Source organism: Asparagus officinalis, chromosome 10 (genome assembly GCF_001876935.1).
Source record: "Asparagus officinalis chromosome 10, Aspof.V1, whole genome shotgun sequence".
Taxonomy (NCBI): Eukaryota; Viridiplantae; Streptophyta; class Magnoliopsida; order Asparagales; family Asparagaceae; genus Asparagus; species Asparagus officinalis.
The window spans coordinates 47,072,559-47,092,058 of record NC_033803.1 but is presented as its reverse complement, the minus strand read 5'-3'; the positions used below and the strand labels follow the sequence as shown (position 1 = coordinate 47,092,058).

The window sequence follows — 19,500 nt, the reverse complement described above, 5'->3', positions numbered from 1 at the left end:
TGATTGGGGCATTTGGAGCTAAGAAGGATAGGTGGGTAGAGAGAGCGAAGAACCCTACCCACAAAGTTGTTACTGTCCAAGAAGATCCACAGCCATTTAGAGAGGAGACAAGAATTGAAGAGCTGAATATTCAACACCCCAACCCCCCACTAGCTTTTGGGGAGCAGACAGTGGACCATCTAATAGAGTGCTTGCCCCTAGCATAATCGGAGGATGAACCCCAGAGGAAATTACGTCTGAGCTTGTCTATGTCTCTGATGAGCCAACTTGGGAGTTTGAAGAATGACATATAATAAATAGGTATAGCAGACAAGACAGATTTGAGAAGAGCTATTCGACCACCAAAGGAGAGATGTTTGCTTTTCCAAATAGATAGTTTGCGGTGTAGAGAGTCCAATAAGAACTGCCAGTCAGATCTAGATAGGGGACCTTTTTTGAGTGGGAGGCCAAGATATTTGAAAGGAGGAGAAGCATAGGAGCAGTTAAGGATTGTTGCAAAACGAGGACCCTTGGAAGGGGATTTACCACTGTAATAAAAATTGGATTTATTGAAATTGATAGCTAGGCCACTAACATTCTCAAAAAGTTACAGGATAGCCTTGAGGTTGATAATGTCGGAGGTGAGGGCTTTGCAGAAGATGATAGTGTCGTCTGCATATTGAAGGGATTTGATGTCATTTAAAGAGCCCTTGAGATGAAGCTCAGAGAGATCCCCATGACTGCAGCTGTTGTGGAGCAACCTGCTAAGCACATCGACCACTAAGAGGAATAACATGGGGGAGAAGGGTTCGCCCTGTTTGAGACCTCTGTGACATGAGAAAGGATTGGTTGGGGTGCCATTGATGAGGACAGACGATTTGGAAGAATATAGGATAGCTTTGATCCAAGAACACCATCTGTGGGGTTATTCTTGATTATTCTTCTTCGATTTTCTTAGAATTGATGTAAACCCTAGAAAATTTGTGCTAATCATATTAGGATTCTTAGTTGATTTTTCCTTATGTTAATTTTAAACAAGTTATTATCAAATATAATGGGTTTTTACCGTACACGATCGATAGATTTGGAAAACATGCACAAAACCTGCACGAAACTATAGTTCTTCGTATTTCTATATTTTTCGATCTTTGAAAACATGTAAAAACATGGTTAATTAATCCTTAGAACAATTCCAAGGAGTTATGAAGAAACTGGGGGGAAAATAGCGAAGAACGACGTCATAGAATATCAATCATCCAGGAGCAATGATGGATTAGTTGTCTAAGCATGCGTGCATCAGATGTTTGAACCAAATTCAGACGTGTGGTCATCCGATAGCAGACGTCTGAATGGTACCAGACATCTGGACAAGCGATGTAGTTGCCTGATCGAGGATTGACAGAAACCAGTCTTTGGTCTTGTTTGTCAGAGACGACTAGACTTTTTGGGAGACATCTAGTTTATGATTTGGGAAAAATCTCTTCTAACCCAAAGTTTTACCCCCAATTATTTAAAAACCCACTCACTTTTACAAACACCAATAGATCCACTGTATCTCATCTCACTTATTTTTAAACCCAACATGTATAATACACCCATTTTTTGTACTGTATTTACCCAATAAATTAAAAATTCCTAAACTACCCTTAATTCCCAAATTCCCAAATTTAACTCATCTCCTCTCTCTGTTTCGTTTCTCTTTCGTTTCACTTTCTCAAAGAATCCAGGAGAGACTAGGGTTTCGGCGAGATCTTTGGTTGAGGAACACCGGCGGCGGCGAAGGGAGTTGGTTCGACGGTGAGCGACGACGTACGGCGGCTGCACGGGTCTGAAAGCGGAGGACATTTGGAGCGACGACGGATGGCGGTTGCACGGGTCTGAAAGCGGGTAACACACTAATCATCCCCTTTTCCTCTCTAATACTTGAAATTAAGCCCCTAGATCATCGAATTTCATCACAAGTTCCTCATATCACTGAGTGTTTTCATATTTCGAATGAGGTTGTAGAGAAGGCGACGAAGAGAGTTAGGGCTTGGATTAATCGGGTTTTGTCTGTAGCGAGAGATATTGGAGTTGGGAGAGATCGAAAGAAAGGGTTTCCTGCAGTTGTGATTAAGCTCTTTTTTTAAATTAATTTATGGAAATGGATGATCTCTTGACCTAATTATGTTGATGTTTGGTATAATTTAGGTCATCGTGGGACTGTATTGTTGCGCACATTGAAAGTTCGTTTAGTATCTTCACTCTTATTTACATCGGTGAGTACTAACAATTTATCCATTGTTTGGCTGACCTAATTAAAGTTCCAAAAGAAAAACACTTTCTTTTGAAATTAAGCCCCTTGTTGTAGTTTTGATCACATGCAACTTGCACGTATAAATTGTTGAAAGGGCCCGAAAGATAAGAATGTACTTATATCACTGTAATCTCTCAAACATCTAAGGTTTATCACCTATGATAGCTTGGTGTTGAAATCATTATTTATAAAGGAATTCCAACCTATCGCTGGGATATTCATAATTATATTGTACTTTTTGAAATATTTGTCAATAGGTTGTCGAAGATGTCAAGCAGAAGGAGATCGAGGGGTTCTTCCCAATCGACGTCTAAGGCTACTAAGTAAGTAAATTATAATTTATCTGAAATTATTGTTATTTCCTAAATTTTAATTATTTCTTATTTTTTACTTGTAAATGAAATTGAATATGAAGATTTGGATCCCTAGATCCCTAGATACGTCTGATACATACGAATGATAAATAAGAGCATCAGGAGAAAACTCCAACATAACTAGTGTTCTGCGACAATAGTTGTTTTTTATCCTACATCAATGAAACAGTAGATAATAAGTTGGTAATAGAGGAATTAAACAATAGATATTAGCATGTGAAGAGTTGAATATATTGATAAAAGTTTACATGAGCAACTCCTTCATTATCAAATTTAGCTGTATAAAGATGCTTATTGTCCATGTTTTGACTTATTTCCAGTTAAGTCTCTGACCATGCTAAATATACCCTATAATACCAATTTCACTGATTTGTCTATATTATTGTTTGTATACATCAGCTTTGTCCTTTTGTTTGTGGCTGTAAAAAGTTCATTTTTTTAAAAAGTCGTTTACGCTACACAGTTTTACGAGAGTTCTAGTATGGGGTCATCAAAATTTTAATCTTAGATGATGTAATTAACGTCTTGAAGATAAAAGCAACTCAACGTAAAAGGTATCTTTATTCGGAACACTATGGAAATGTGGACAATAGAGTTAGACACATTCGTGCTACCATTTTTCTCAGACTTTCTTCTCCTTCTTCGCGGCAAACATCAGAGGAACTCCGAAATAGTTTAATCACTTGCATGTATTCAATAGGGAAGCTTGAGAATTTTCTGAGTCGGACTCCTGACGATGAGCAAGTGTAGAGATTTTAAGTTTTTCGCTTGGAACAATACTGTGTTTGTTTTCAAATGTAAAGAACATATATTTTCTTTCATATTGTTTACTTTAATGTGGACTTGATTTTCAACTTCTGTTATGTGCATACCTTATAATGCTTTGTATTTGCAAGTTATTATTGGCTTGGACATTTGTTGGGTGCAAACAAAAATGATTTCGTTGTTATCTTTTGCTCATAATCTGCTCATGTGAAGCTTATTGCTGAACAATTGTGGCTACTAATTGGTTCCTTTATTTACCTTGTTGTAGCTCAACTCTTCAAAAGTAATTTTCCAACAGTAATAACTAGTATTAACAGTTGCACCCACATGCGGATCATCAGTGTGAGGCTTATATCGTGTGAAAGGTCAAGTATCTTCTCAGTTGAAGGATGGATTTTCTGGTGCTTCTTGTCTGGCCTATTGGATTTTTGATATATGTCCCATGGTTTCTATTAATGGTTCCTTATCACAGCCCGTGTAAAAAGATCATAGACATTATATTTGCTTCATGATTATTTATGTACTAAAAGTATTATTCTCTCTGTATTATTAGCAGGTTCAGTGTGTAGTCAAATGTTTTAAGTTCTTAATGCTTTATCACTTTGCTTTACGATCTCTTAATTTTTACATTTATAAGGGCCATTCGTTTTGATTGATGTATTCTTTTTGTAGGAAAAATAAAGCAGAGTTAAGATTGCCTTCAAATATCGGCGTATTTCGTGACTTGGTGAACAATCGGTTAAGGCCTTTGCTACATAACAATCATTATGAAGCCCTCCGTCAAACCCCTTTTTTCCACTTCATTAATCTACCGGCTATTCCTAATGAACAAGTTTCAGTTGATTGCTTGCTTCATGCATTTAATCCAGAGCATAGCTCATTCAGGATTGGGGGAAAGGATATCGTGTTCAGTTTTGTACATGTGCATGAAATAACCGGATTGCCGAAGACTGGAAATAAGGTTGTAATGGATGGTCGAGCGCCTAATACTATATACACCGAGCATGTGTATGGTAAGAAGACCCAAACAGAGAAGGAGGAGGAGAAGAAGGCCGGTAAGAGGAAGAAGAGGAAAGTCGACAAGAAGGATGAAAATAAAGATAAAAAGAAAGTGTGGGCCACACGCAAGAGGATGGCCGATTTGATCGTGGAGTTGGCAGTCTCCAACCACATAGCTTGTGTGAAATTGCTTGTTGCCTTTATTATTGGATTTGTATTATGCCCGCAGCCCTCTAACTCATGTCCATTGTGGGCATTTAGATATGCGAACAATTTACTTGCTCTTCGTTCTTACAATTGGGCTGGTGCCGTGTATGATCTACTGCATAAGGAGATGACGAAGGCAAAATTGTCCATCACAAAGAGAGCAGTAGGAGAGAGGTCACGAGCCGGATACATGGGAGGGTTTGCTTCAGTCTTGGTGGTGAGTTTTAAGGATCATTATATAATTTTATTTGCATATGTTCTACTAGTTGTAACTAAATTAATTTGTTTTTTTTTGTAGGTTTGGTTTTATGAACTAGTGGGGGAGCTCAAGTGTGAAATAAAAGAGGATTCCTTACACCCCATTTTTATTGAGAGGAAGTCTCGATCATTACGGCGAAAAGGGATGATGAGGATAATTGAAAACCCAAAGTGTATTAGGAATTACACTAGTCAACCCACCATATCAACCATTCCTAGTGCATCACGTCATCAACCGGTATGTACACTTCATTTCTCTATTGTTGTGTTATTGCTATTAATCTATTATATCTTTTTCAAATGAAAACCCATTCATTGTGTTGTATTTGTAGGCGATGACATTACATCAAGTACGTGACCTGCTTGCCAAAAATAGAGAGGAGTATGAGGAGCTTATTGAGTTGGAGAAAAAATTGATTAGTGGTGGTAATTGTGGTAATGAAGCTGAAAATGAGTGGCGGTAATTGTGGTAATGAAGCTGAAAATGAAACTGAAGGGGAAGAAGAAAGCGATGGGGATGATGAGGAGGATGGTGGTGATGATGGGGATGATGAGGATGATGGTGGCGATGATGGGGATGATGGGGATGACGACAATACTAATGTCGGGGGGAATGTCGTTGAGGATGACAAGGGTAATACAGGGGAACGAGGAGTACAGAGTAATGAAGAGATGGGTGAAGATGTTGAAAGGAGTGAGAAATCCAGTGGTCGATCTAATTCCAAGCGTAAGGGAAAGCAACCAGAGATGATTGCAGAAGAGCTCATTGAAGATGAAGACTTCTTGCCTATATCTTTTTCAAGGACGTCAGCAAGGGACATCAAAGCTAGGACCCCATCAATTAAACGGGTCGTTAGAGATAGGAAACGTCAACCCGCACGTGCAAGACGTTCACCTTACACACAGTTGCGCGGCCGAGGCCGTCATGAGAAGAAGGAGATAATTAATGTTTCACAATTGCAAACGCCGGGGTGTGATGAAAAGAATGAAGTGATTGATGTTTCCCAATTGCAACGCCGCAGAAGAGAAGGAATGTCAATAGCGAGACTGATTTTATTCCAAAGAATTGCGATTACCCAGCAAAGGGACAGTTAACTGAAAGTGAGAGGAAACTCCTTGATGAGTTTTGCAAGAAGAGAATGAACAGGTGTAATTTTGAACCACACATGCGATTTTCATAACTTTCATTTTATGTTGCGCTTCCTTTCATATTACATCTACTAACTTGTGTTTGTTTCATTTGTCATAGAGATGAGTATGTTTGGCAATCTGTTACCCGGTTAGATGTGTATCATCTTCTTATTGGAAGCGCAATTTCCGATAGTGTAAGTTCCCAATCTTTAATAGTTTTGTGCGTATTTCCATATTTTAGTTGTGATCATTCTATTATGAATAATTTTCAGTTAGTCGATGGTATGATAGAGAGATTTAAGATGAAGATTGAAACAGAAGCATATTCAAAACACATACACATCACAGGATCATTCTTTGCTGTGAGTATTAGGAAAATTTACTATCATTTATATTATTTTTTGTTAAATGTTATGGTCATGTTTTAACAGAGAGCATTACTAGAAGATAATCTCGGCCATTGGGCAAGACTACTCAAGGGTCGACAGCTTCCACATGCATGCTTTGAAGATAGCGAGAAGATAATTTTTCCTATTCTTAGCAGTAGTCATTGGCATTTATTGGAATTGATTAAGGATGAGAAAAAAATTTATCACTATTCCTCACTCACATACATTAAATATCTTAATGATGCCAAGATGTTCATGAACAATTTCTTAGCTTGCATAAAGGATGAATGGAAAATAAAAAATGTGGATGAGTATAGTATAGAAACCCGACAGGTTGCTCAACAGGATGGGTATGACTATAACTTAAAATGTATTAATGTGATTCATTTTCCTAACATATTATCATTTTATCATGTAATCATTGATTGCGGCATTTGATTATTAGCAGGTTCAGTGTGTAGTCAAATGTTTTAAGTTCTTAATGCTTTATCACTTTGCTTTACGATCTCTTAATTTTTACATTTATAAGGGCCATTCGTTTTGATTGATGTATTCTTTTTGTAGGAAAAATAAAGCAGAGTTAAGATTGCCTTCAAATATCGGCGTATTTCGTGACTTGGTGAACAATCGGTTAAGGCCTTTGCTACATAACAATCATTATGAAGCCCTCCGTCAAACCCCTTTTTTCCACTTCATTAATCTACCGGCTATTCCTAATGAACAAGTTTCAGTTGATTGCTTGCTTCATGCATTTAATCCAGAGCATAGCTCATTCAGGATTGGGGGAAAGGATATCGTGTTCAGTTTTGTACATGTGCATGAAATAACCGGATTGCCGAAGACTGGAAATAAGGTTGTAATGGATGGTCGAGTACCTAATACTATATACACCGAGCATGTGTATGGTAAGAAGACCCAAACAGAGAAGGAGGAGGAGAAGAAGGCCGGTAAGAGGAAGAAGAGGAAAGTCGACAAGAAGGATGAAAATAAAGATAAAAAGAAAGTGTGGGCCACACGCAAGAGGATGGCCGATTTGATCGTGGAGTTGGCAGTCTCCAACCACATAGCTTGTGTGAAATTGACGCGTCGTCGTAATAGGCCGATCATCCGCCGCGTCGGCCGGTCCTCGCCTAATTTCGAAGCTTCAGGCAAAGTATAGCACCTTATTGCAAAGTATAGCACCTTATGGCCAAAGTATAGCACCTTGTTGCAAAGTATAGCACCTTATGGCCAAAGTATAGCACCTTACGCTCTCTGGAAATTCTGAGCTCCGAGTCGTCGCGACCATTTCAGTTTTTTTCCGCGCGACGAGAACACTCGGCGACCGACGCGTCGTCGTAATAGGCCGATCATCCGCCGCGTCGGCCGGTCCTCGCCCAATTTCGAAGCTTCAGGCAAAGTATAGCACCTTATTGCAAAGTATAGCACCTTATGGCCAAAGTATAGCACCTTATTGCAAAGTATAGCACCTTATGGCCAAAGTATAGCACCTTATTGCAAAGTATAGCACCTTATGGCCAAAGTATAGCACCTTACGCTCTCTGGAAATTCTGAGCTCCGAGTCGTCGCGACCATTTCAGTTTTTTTCCGCGCGACGAGAACACTCGGCGACCGACGCGTCGTCGTAATAGGCCGATCATCCGCCGCGTCGGCCGGTCCTCGCCCAATTTCGAAGCTTCAGGCAAAGTATAGCACCTTATTGCAAAGTATAGCACCTTATGGCCAAAGTATAGCACCTTATTGCAAAGTATAGCACCTTATGGCCAAAGTATAGCACCTTATTGAAAAGTATAGCACCTTATGGCCAAAGTATAACACCTTACGCTCTCTGGAAATTCTGAGCTCCGAGTCGTCCAGAACCATTTCAGTTTTTTTCCCGCGGCGAGAACACTCGGCGACCGACGCGTCGTCGTAATAGGCCGATCATCCGCCGCGTCGGCCGGTCCTCGCCTAATTTCGAAGCTTCAGGCAAAGTATAGCACCTTATTGCAAAGTATAGCACCTTATGGCCAAAGTATAGCACCTTATTGCAAAGTATAGCACCTTATGGCCAAAGTATAGCACCTTACGCTCTCTGGAAATTCTGAGCTCCGAGTCGTCGCGACCATTTCAGTTTTTTTCCGCGCGACGAGAACACTCGGCGACCGACGCGTCGTCGTAATAGGCCGATCATCCGCCGCGTCGGCCGGTCCTCGCCTAATTTCGAAGCTTCAGGCAAAGTATAGCACCTTATTGCAAAGTATAGCACCTTATGGCCAAAGTATAGCACCTTATTGAACAGTATAGCACCTTATGGCCAAAGTATAGCACCTTATGGCCAAAGTATAGCACCTTACACTCTCTGGAAATTCTGAGCTCCGAGTCGTCGCGACCATTTCAGTTTTTTTCCGCGCGACGAGAACACTCGGTGACCGACGCGTCGTCGTAATAGGCCGATCATCCGCCGCGTCGGCCGATCCTCGACCAATTTCGAAGCTTCAGTCAAAGTATAGCACCTTATTGCAAAATATAGCACCTTATGGCCAAAGTATAGCACCTTATTGCAAAGTATAGCACCTTATGGCCAAAGTATAGCACCTTATTGCAAAGTATAGCACCTTATGGCCAATGGTCGCGACGACTCGGAGCTCAGAATTTCCAGAGAGCGTAAGGTGCTATACTTTGGCCATAAGGTGCTATACTTTGCAATAAGGTGCTATACTTTGCCTGAAGCTTCGAAATTGGGCGAGGACCGGCCGACGCGGCGGATGATCGGCCTATTACGACGACGCGTCGGTCGCCGAGTGTTCTCGTCGCGCGGAAAAAAACTGAAATGGTCGCGACGACTCGGAGCTCAGAATTTCCAGAGAGCGTAAGGTGCTATACTTTGGCCATAAGGTGCTATACTTTGCAATAAGGTGCTATACTTTGCCTGAAGCTTCGAAATTGGGCGAGGACCGGCCGACGCGGCGGATGATCGGCCTATTACGACGACGCGTCGGTCGCCGAGTGTTCTCGTCGCGCGGAAAAAAACTGAAATGGTCGCGACGACTCGGAGCTCAGAATTTCCAGAGAGCGTAAGGTGCTATACTTTGGCCATAAGGTGCTATACTTTGCAATAAGGTGCTATACTTTGCCTGAAGCTTCGAAATTGGGCGAGGACCGGCCGACGCGGCGGATGATCGGCCTATTACGACGACGCGTCGGTCGCCGAGTGTTCTCGTCGCGCGGAAAAAAACTGAAATGGTCGCGACGACTCGGAGCTCAGAATTTCCAGAGAGCGTAAGGTGCTATACTTTGGCCATAAGGTGCTATACTTTGCAATAAGGTGCTATACTTTGCCTGAAGCTTCGAAATTGGGCGAGGACCGGCCGACGCGGCGGATGATCGGCCTATTACGACGACGCGTCGGTCGCCGAGTGTTCTCGTCGCGCGGAAAAAAACTGAAATGGTCGCGACGACTCGGAGCTCAGAATTTCCAGAGAGCGTAAGGTGCTATACTTTGGCCATAAGGTGCTATACTTTGCAATAAGGTGCTATACTTTGCCTGAAGCTTCGAAATTGGGCGAGGACCGGCCGACGCGGCGGATGATCGGCCTATTACGACGACGCGTCGGTCGCCGAGTGTTCTCGTCGCGCGGAAAAAAACTGAAATGGTCGCGACGACTCGGAGCTCAGAATTTCCAGAGAGCGTAAGGTGCTATACTTTGGCCATAAGGTGCTATACTTTGCAATAAGGTGCTATACTTTGCCTGAAGCTTCGAAATTGGGCGAGGACCGGCCGACGCGGCGGATGATCGGCCTATTACGACGACGCGTCGGTCGCCGAGTGTTCTCGTCGCGCGGAAAAAAACTGAAATGGTCGCGACGACTCGGAGCTCAGAATTTCCAGAGAGCGTAAGGTGCTATACTTTGGCCATAAGGTGCTATACTTTGCAATAAGGTGCTATACTTTGCCTGAAGCTTCGAAATTGGGCGAGGACCGGCCGACGCGGCGGATGATCGGCCTATTACGACGACGCGTCGGTCGCCGAGTGTTCTCGTCGCGCGGAAAAAAACTGAAATGGTCGCGACGACTCGGAGCTCAGAATTTCCAGAGAGCGTAAGGTGCTATACTTTGGCCATAAGGTGCTATACTTTGCAATAAGGTGCTATACTTTGCCTGAAGCTTCGAAATTGGGCGAGGACCGGCCGACGCGGCGGATGATCGGCCTATTACGACGACGCGTCGGTCGCCGAGTGTTCTCGTCGCGCGGAAAAAAACTGAAATGGTCGCGACGACTCGGAGCTCAGAATTTCCAGAGAGCGTAAGGTGCTATACTTTGGCCATAAGGTGCTATACTTTGCAATAAGGTGCTATACTTTGCCTGAAGCTTCGAAATTGGGCGAGGACCGGCCGACGCGGCGGATGATCGGCCTATTACGACGACGCGTCGGTCGCCGAGTGTTCTCGTCGCGCGGAAAAAAACTGAAATGGTCGCGACGACTCGGAGCTCAGAATTTCCAGAGAGCGTAAGGTGCTATACTTTGGCCATAAGGTGCTATACTTTGCAATAAGGTGCTATACTTTGCCTGAAGCTTCGAAATTGGGCGAGGACCGGCCGACGCGGCGGATGATCGGCCTATTACGACGACGCGTCGGTCGCCGAGTGTTCTCGTCGCGCGGAAAAAAACTGAAATGGTCGCGACGACTCGGAGCTCAGAATTTCCAGAGAGCGTAAGGTGCTATACTTTGGCCATAAGGTGCTATACTTTGCAATAAGGTGCTATACTTTGCCTGAAGCTTCGAAATTGGGCGAGGACCGGCCGACGCGGCGGATGATCGGCCTATTACGACGACGCGTCGGTCGCCGAGTGTTCTCGTCGCGCGGAAAAAAACTGAAATGGTCGCGACGACTCGGAGCTCAGAATTTCCAGAGAGCGTAAGGTGCTATACTTTGGCCATAAGGTGCTATACTTTGCAATAAGGTGCTATACTTTGCCTGAAGCTTCGAAATTGGGCGAGGACCGGCCGACGCGGCGGATGATCGGCCTATTACGACGACGCGTCGGTCGCCGAGTGTTCTCGTCGCGCGGAAAAAAACTGAAATGGTCGCGACGACTCGGAGCTCAGAATTTCCAGAGAGCGTAAGGTGCTATACTTTGGCCATAAGGTGCTATACTTTGCAATAAGGTGCTATACTTTGCCTGAAGCTTCGAAATTGGGCGAGGACCGGCCGACGCGGCGGATGATCGGCCTATTACGACGACGCGTCGGTCGCCGAGTGTTCTCGTCGCGCGGAAAAAAACTGAAATGGTCGCGACGACTCGGAGCTCAGAATTTCCAGAGAGCGTAAGGTGCTATACTTTGGCCATAAGGTGCTATACTTTGCAATAAGGTGCTATACTTTGCCTGAAGCTTCGAAATTGGGCGAGGACCGGCCGACGCGGCGGATGATCGGCCTATTACGACGACGCGTCGGTCGCCGAGTGTTCTCGTCGCGCGGAAAAAAACTGAAATTGTCGCGACGACTCGGAGCTCAGAATTTCCAGAGAGCGTAAGGTGCTATACTTTGGCCATAAGGTGCTATACTTTGCAATAAGGTGCTATACTTTGCCTGAAGCTTCGAAATTGGGCGAGGACCGGCCGACGCGGCGGATGATCGGCCTATTACGACGACGCGTCGGTCGCCGAGTGTTCTCGTCGCGCGGAAAAAAACTGAAATTGTCGCGACGACTCGGAGCTCAGAATTTCCAGAGAGCGTAAGGTGCTATACTTTGGCCATAAGGTGCTATACTTTGCAATAAGGTGCTATACTTTGCCTGAAGCTTCGAAATTGGGCGAGGACCGGCCGACGCGGCGGATGATCGGCCTATTACGACGACGCGTCGGTCGCCGAGTGTTCTCGTCGCGCGGAAAAAAACTGAAATTGTCGCGACGACTCGGAGCTCAGAATTTCCAGAGAGCGTAAGGTGCTATACTTTGGCCATAAGGTGCTATACTTTGCAACAAGGTGCTATACTTTGGCCATAAGGTGCTATACTTTGCAATAAGGTGCTATACTTTGCCTGAAGCTTCGAAATTGGGCGAGGACCGGCCGACGCGGCGGATGATCGGCCTATTACGACGACGCGTCGGTCGCCGAGTGTTCTCGTCGCGCGGAAAAAAACTGAAATTGTCGCGACGACTCGGAGCTCAGAATTTCCAGAGAGCGTAAGGTGCTATACTTTGGCCATAAGGTGCTATACTTTGCAATAAGGTGCTATACTTTGCCTGAAGCTTCGAAATTGGGCGAGGACCGGCCGACGCGGCGGATGATCGGCCTATTACGACGACGCGTCGGTCGCCGAGTGTTCTCGTCGCGTGGAAAAAAACTGAAATGGTCGCGACGACTCGGAGCTCAGAATTTCCAGAGAGCGTAAGGTGCTATACTTTGGCCATAAGGTGCTATACTTTGCAATAAGGTGCTATATTTTGGCCATAAGGTGCTATACTTTGCAATAAGGTGCTATACTTTGCCTGAAGCTTCGAAATTGGGCGAGGACCGGCCGACGCGGCGGATGATCGGCCTATTACGACGACGCGTCGGTCGCCGAGTGTTCTCGTCGCGCGGAAAAAAACTGAAATGGTCGCGACGACTCGGAGCTCAGAATTTCCAGAGAGCGTAAGGTGCTATACTTTGGCCATAAGGTGCTATACTTTGCAATAAGGTGCTATACTTTGCCTGAAGCTTCGAAATTAGGCGAGGACCGGCCGACGCGGCGGATGATCGGCCTATTACGACGACGCGTCGGTCGCCGAGTGTTCTCGTCGCGCGGAAAAAAACTGAAATGGTCGCGACGACTCGGAGCTCAGAATTTCCAGAGAGCGTAAGGTGCTATACTTGGGCCATAAGGTGCTATACTTTGACAATAAGGTGCTATACTTTGCAACAAGGTGCTATACTTTGGCCATAAGGTGCTATACTTTAGCTTCAGGCAAAGTATAGCACCTTATTGTAAAGTATAGCACCTTATGGCCAAAGTATAGCACCTTGTTGCAAAGTATAGCACCTTATTGTCAAAGTATAGCACCTTATGGCCCAAGTATAGCACCTTACGCTCTCTGGAAATTCTGAGCTCCGAGTCGTCGCGTAAGGTGCTATACTTTGGCCATAAGGTGCTATACTTTGGCCATATGGTGCTATACTTTGTAATAAGGTGCTATACTTTGGCCATAAGGTGCTATACTATGCAATAAGGTGCTATACTTTGACTGAAGCTTCGAAATTGGTCGAGGACCCGACGCGGCGGATGATCGGCCTATTATGACAACGCGTCGGTCGCCGAGTGTTCTCGTCGCGTGGAAAAAAACTGAAATGGTCGCGACGACTCGGATCTCAGAATTTCCAGAGAGCGTAAGGTGCTATACTTGCTAATAAGGTGCTATACTTTGGCCATAAGGTGTTATACTTTGCAACAAGGTGCTATACTTTGGCCATAAGGTGCTATACTTTGTAATAAGGTGCTATACTTTGCCTGAAGCTTCGAAATTGGGCGAGGACCGGCCGACGCGGCGGATGATCGGCCTATTACGACGACGCGTTGGTCGCCGAGTGTTCTCGCCGCGGGGAAAAAAACTGAAATGGTTCGCGACGACTCGGAGCTCAGAATACTTGTTCTCGCCGCGGGGAAAAAAACTGAAATGGTTCGCGACGACTCGGAGCTCAGAATACTCGATTTCGGATTTTTTTCTCCGCGACAGAACACTCGATTTCGTTTTTTTTTAGTTTTTTCTCCGCGACAGAACACTCGATTTCGGATACACAAGCTAATTAAAGTAGTTACACCACAACACAAATAGATATAACAATAAAACTAACTAAAATAACATTAAAACTACTGAAGTAATTACACAAAAGTTACAATAATCAAAATAGTTTGTTTTTTGATCTTCACCACCAAAACATAATCAACCCATAATAACTGAAGTAGTTACACAAAATTTACAATAATCAAAATAGTTTGTTTTTTGATCTTCACCACCAAAACGTAATCAACCTATAATAGGTCCATGAAGATCACAATCAAACTGATTTGAAAATATTCAAAAGCATGATATTTCAATCAGCTATTGGTTGGTTACATGTTCGTCGATTGTGACCGAACTCCTTACATCGGCTACACTTCAACATTCTAGAAGGATTTAGTCCAGAAGGGATCCGCTTTGTTTTTGGCCTTCCTCTACGAATCGAGGTTAATGGAGGTCTAATCTCCATATTCTCATCCGTTATAATTGGCTTCTCATCATCAGGAATTGGATATATGGGAAAGGAGTAACACTTGCGGTACACCTCCGTGCTGAAATAGTCAGAAATATATGGATACAATAGCTAATCTTTGTGCCTGATTACGGCGGCCGTATGCTTGCAAGGTAGTCCAAGAACTTGCCATTGGCGACAAGTACACGTGCGGTACTCCAAATTCACTCTAACAGATGGGGAATCATATACTTCATACAGAATCGACGTAGAAGGATTAACATGAAGACAACGTGCACCCTCGTTGATCAGGACAAGATGCTCCTCTACACTAGGAACAAGTGGTGTAGTCCATTTGTTGGATTCCTCACGTCTATCGTAGCTCATTTTCATCATCTTCACCCGGATGTGATCAACCAACTGCGCTATCGGTAAAAATCGGGCTTCCTTAATCCATGCGTTGAAGGACTCAGCTAGATTTGAGGTTAACCACCCATACCTGCAACCATGTTATAGCTATAGGATTATTCAAATGTTATACATGTTCAAACACACATATCAGAGAGTTCAATCACAAAGACCAAAAATATGTAAAAATGGTGACCTCTTTCCAGGAAAATAACAATTAGCCCAGTTCTGTGGGCTCATATTCAGCATTTCAATGAAAGCAATAGATGACTTATTCTGGAGCTCGTTGCATTCATTATGATAAGCATGCATTGTGTAGGCATAGGCAGCTCTCTTCATAATTTGAACACAATCATCCCTAAGTGGTGCTGGTAATCTTTTCTTTGACAAGTTGTTCTTATAATTGGCCATTAAATGGCGGATGCAATAACTGTGATATGAACAAGGGAAGCAATTCTTGATGGAATTTTGAAGTCCTTTGTCTCGATCAGAGATTATAACTAGCTCATCATTCGGAGTATATGAATCATCTGAATTGTACAATACGTCACGAATGCATTCAAGGAACCACTCCCAATTGCTCTCATTCTCGGTTCCACAAATACAAAGAGCGACAGGAAACATTCCTCCATCTCCATTCAAAGCAGTAGCAGCAAGTAGAGTTCCCTTGTACCTATCAAAAAGATGGGTGCCATCCAAGAATAAAATTGGTCTACATCCCTCGACAAAACCCTTCCAACAAGCATAATATGAGATAAAAAATCTAGTAAATCTGCCATCTTCATGTTCTAGATGGACGATTGATCCTGGGTTAGTTTCCATAACTTTATCCTTGTACCATCTAAGTTGTTCATATGAATGTTTTGCATACCCATATAACTCCTGTTGAGCAAGCTCTTTCCCACACCAAGCTCTTCCATAGGGGATATCAACGCCAAACTCTCTCAGAAGCTTCTTTTTAAGATCAATTGCGCGGTAGGTGGGTTGTTCTTTTAGTATGGATTTCACAATATTTGCAACCCACTTACGAGATGCCCGTGGATGTCCCTTCTCTCCTATGCCTCCTCCGAGACAACTATGTGCACGACCAATTTTCTTCACGTAAAACCGTTTGCAGTCTGTACGACGGTTACAATGGACCATCCATTCACAGTCAGCACCTTTGCATTTTACTATCAATCTTCTAGGTTCATTTTTCAAATAAGCAAAGTTAAAACCGAGAGCAATTGAGTAATTTCCAAGACTTTGCCTTAGATGTTCAACATCATTAAATTCTTGTCCGACACTTCTAATGGCATGATACCATGAAATAGGAATCTGAATACTAGATCTCTCAACTTCACGTAATGCATTTTCTGAATTGGATAGATTATGCGTCGAGGATGCATGTTGTTCCGAAAGAGATATGGTAGGATTCCTGCAAACATAAAGCAGTTACCTTATAAGACTAGCAATTAGAAACATTAATGAAAATTCTTATCTAGTACTACAGCTAATTGCCGACATATTATATCGTCATAATTTTTCTTTGAACTACAGAGAAATTAAATAAACATGGATTAATTTTGTGAAATATGGACCTCACAATATACAATAAGTTCTTACCTTATGTGAATGGTGTTTTCCTCTAGACCAAATAATGTATCTCGATCTATGTCAACATGCATCTTAACTATCTTCTTCTTGCAACTTAGATGTACATCGAACATTGTTGACAAATCGACGTCATCATGGACACGTACAAACAATTCTTCTGTATATGGGACTTCATAAGTCAGCTTCACTGGGCTTGAAAAAAAAGCAATTCTACTTTGCACCTCGGCCACTAAATTACTGAAAGTCCCCTTGATATTCATTGGAATCAAATGATTGTTTCCTCTAAAGTCCATAATTGCACAATATAGCTCTTCTTCCATTACTGAAATTCATAAAAAATAAAATAAGTGGGGAACTAACTAACAATCAAATATTACCAAACAAACACAAGTCTAACATGCATTTTCTTATTGTATACGATATAATTCAACATCGGCATTCAATATGCAATTCTCTATGTTTCTATACAATATAATTCAATATTCATTCCTAAATATTCAAAGACCAGATTTTTCTACATTCTATAGAAATGAGGAACAAATGATTTTTATTTTGTGAATCAAATAAAGAAAATATAGAACGGGTACATTGCTTAGCTTTTCATAGCACTTTTTAAAGAAAGTATAGCACTTTCCAAACTCTCACTACAAATGATGTAATCAACAGAATTAGGGTTTTCTCATGAGAAAATAGTAGTCTCAACATGATAAAGGTTTTCTCATTTAAAAATTTAGACATTTCAACAAATCAAGATATAAGGATGGGATCTCAATCACTTTATAGTTACCTTTAAATGTCTTCTTTTACTGCAAGAAACGAACATGAGATCTCAACCACTGATTTGATGTAGGATTAATGTCTTCTATGAAGAGAAATATTAATGGAGGAGAGAGATTTCTCAAGAAGAGAGGAGAAATTAATGGAGGAGAGAGAGAAGGAGAGAGTAATTGAAGATGGGGACCAAATTGGGGGTTTGTGAAGACTGAGTGTAGCCCGCCCTTTTCTCCTGCCATTGTCGCCATTAATGCCTATTGTTGACGGTGATGAGAAGAAGAGAGAAAGGGCAAAGTCGGGTTTCTCTATTTTGGGGGAAATACGGTATAGAGATAGAGAGGTATAAGGAGCATTGGGTTTAAAACTAAGCCAAATGGGTATAATGGGTTTTTTGGTGTTCAGTAAAGTGGATGGGTTTTAAAATAATTGGGGGTAAAACTTTGGGTTAAAAGGGGATTTTCCCTTATGATTTTCAAACGTATGGATATTTCATCAGCTATCTGATTTGTTCTTTGATCATATTATCTCTTTGTTGATATGTTATTTAGTCTGTTTAGACTATATATCAATTTTAAAATATTGTATAAGACAGTTTATGAGTATTTAAAGATGTAGTAGTCCTATGAGATACCTACACCATGTATAGAGTGTTTTGATCGCTTGGATAACTCATCACATGTAAAATAAATGTAAAACTCACTATAAGGCGAATGAGCAATAGTTTAGGCATCGTTATGAGTTGAATGGTGTGAGAGTTGACATGTTAGGTTTATAACATAATTTTTGTACATGTATACTAGTGTAGGGACCTATATTCTAGACTATAGAGTATATTCTGATTAGTTATTCCTGAGACATGAATCGACTAGGCAGCTAATTTTTAACTTGGACCATTCTGGTTAGTACTAAATAGGTTGTGTGAGGTTGTCATAGGATGTGGATTTTAGTGCATAAAATTACATATACAAATTAAGTAACAATTGGTTTGGGGGATAATTAGCAAGACAAATTGCAACTTAAGGCTGGTTGGCTGGCCAGAGGACTCCGATATGAGTACTTTTTTTATTATTTTGAGTTATAAATGTGTAACCATCTTAAGCAGGCAGAGTCAGTAATTTCATATCTAAATAAGAGCGTAATTAATTTCTTTAATAAGTTGTTTATGCTTTGATATATGCTGCGTGCACAACACTATATGTAACAATTTGAGACTTATGATCATTGCATTTGATTCTTATAGTTATTCTTGTCTAGATGATAAGGATATAATTATTATGTGCACCTAACCATTGGTTCTTGCAATTCTAAATATTTTCCTCGCTAGACCTTACGTCTAACCATTGGTGGACATCCTTCTTCAGGGAATGAAGTGAGTCTAATTACAGTGGACCAACCAAATTTCAATAAGCAAGTTATGAGGAAGTAGTCAGTGCTATGCGATAACATTGATAAATAATGCTTAGTTTATTTTTTTTTATGTTCAGTAGATACTTCAAGATATAATTGTTAGACATTTTATCTAGTTTCGATGGATGTGTTTGAACCACAACTTGTAGTTATTTTAGATATTGAAGTTTATCTATCCAATGGACTTGGAATTTTGGACATTAGGTGATTTTTTTTTATTTTTGCTTTGATATTTTGTTGTGATGTTGATATTGTTGTAATCAGACTTGTACTTTCATGTATATTTGTATTATGAGTGAGTGTGAATGTATAAGAAAACATGTTATAGGGTATCTATAGAACACTTTATATTTTTGGTTCTACAAATATTTTGTCTACTAGCTTATTACTCGAGAACGGGCCGGGCATGACAGAAAGAAGGGAAGAATAAGTTTAGGGGTCCTCACGCAAGCGATCCACAACAAGCACCGAAAGAGAAATCTTAATGTTAGAGATGATGCTCCCCTAGTGTTAGAGATGATTCAGTCTCCCTGTAATTAGCCCATCCGATTATTCCAAATATTAGAGAAGATTCAGTCTGAAGATTCTGAGTATAGGACTGATCAGTCTAGCCCTAAAGGACCGAACCGGAGCTACGTTACTCAAGCTCTGCTTAAAGAAATAGCTCTAAAGATCTTTCAATCCCTCCAACATAAACTTGCTACCTTCACCCCTCGGTC

At 41.9% G+C, this 19,500-nt stretch overlaps 3 protein-coding genes across 3 annotated transcripts; 2 read left to right on the top strand and 1 right to left on the bottom strand.

Annotated features, from left to right (window-relative positions):
- LOC109826705 lies at positions 2,490–4,751 on the top strand. The gene is made up of 3 exons (XM_020393725.1): positions 2,490–2,598; positions 4,087–4,662; positions 4,745–4,751. The coding sequence occupies exons 1-3, from the start codon at positions 2,543–2,545 to the stop codon at positions 4,749–4,751; spliced, it is 639 nt and encodes a 212-aa protein (XP_020249314.1). The 5' UTR covers positions 2,490–2,542.
- Positions 5,083–5,929, top strand: LOC109826704 (protein SDA1 homolog). Its single transcript, XM_020393724.1, has 4 exons — positions 5,083–5,116; positions 5,211–5,301; positions 5,336–5,868; positions 5,921–5,929. The coding sequence occupies exons 2-4, from the start codon at positions 5,214–5,216 to the stop codon at positions 5,927–5,929; spliced, it is 630 nt and encodes a 209-aa protein (XP_020249313.1). The 5' UTR covers positions 5,083–5,116; positions 5,211–5,213.
- On the bottom strand, positions 14,729–16,920 carry LOC109826703. Its single transcript, XM_020393723.1, has 3 exons — positions 16,610–16,920; positions 15,201–16,421; positions 14,729–15,095 (listed from the first exon to the last, which is right to left on the bottom strand). Exons 1-3 carry the CDS (start codon positions 16,918–16,920, stop codon positions 14,729–14,731), a joined length of 1,899 nt encoding a protein of 632 aa, XP_020249312.1.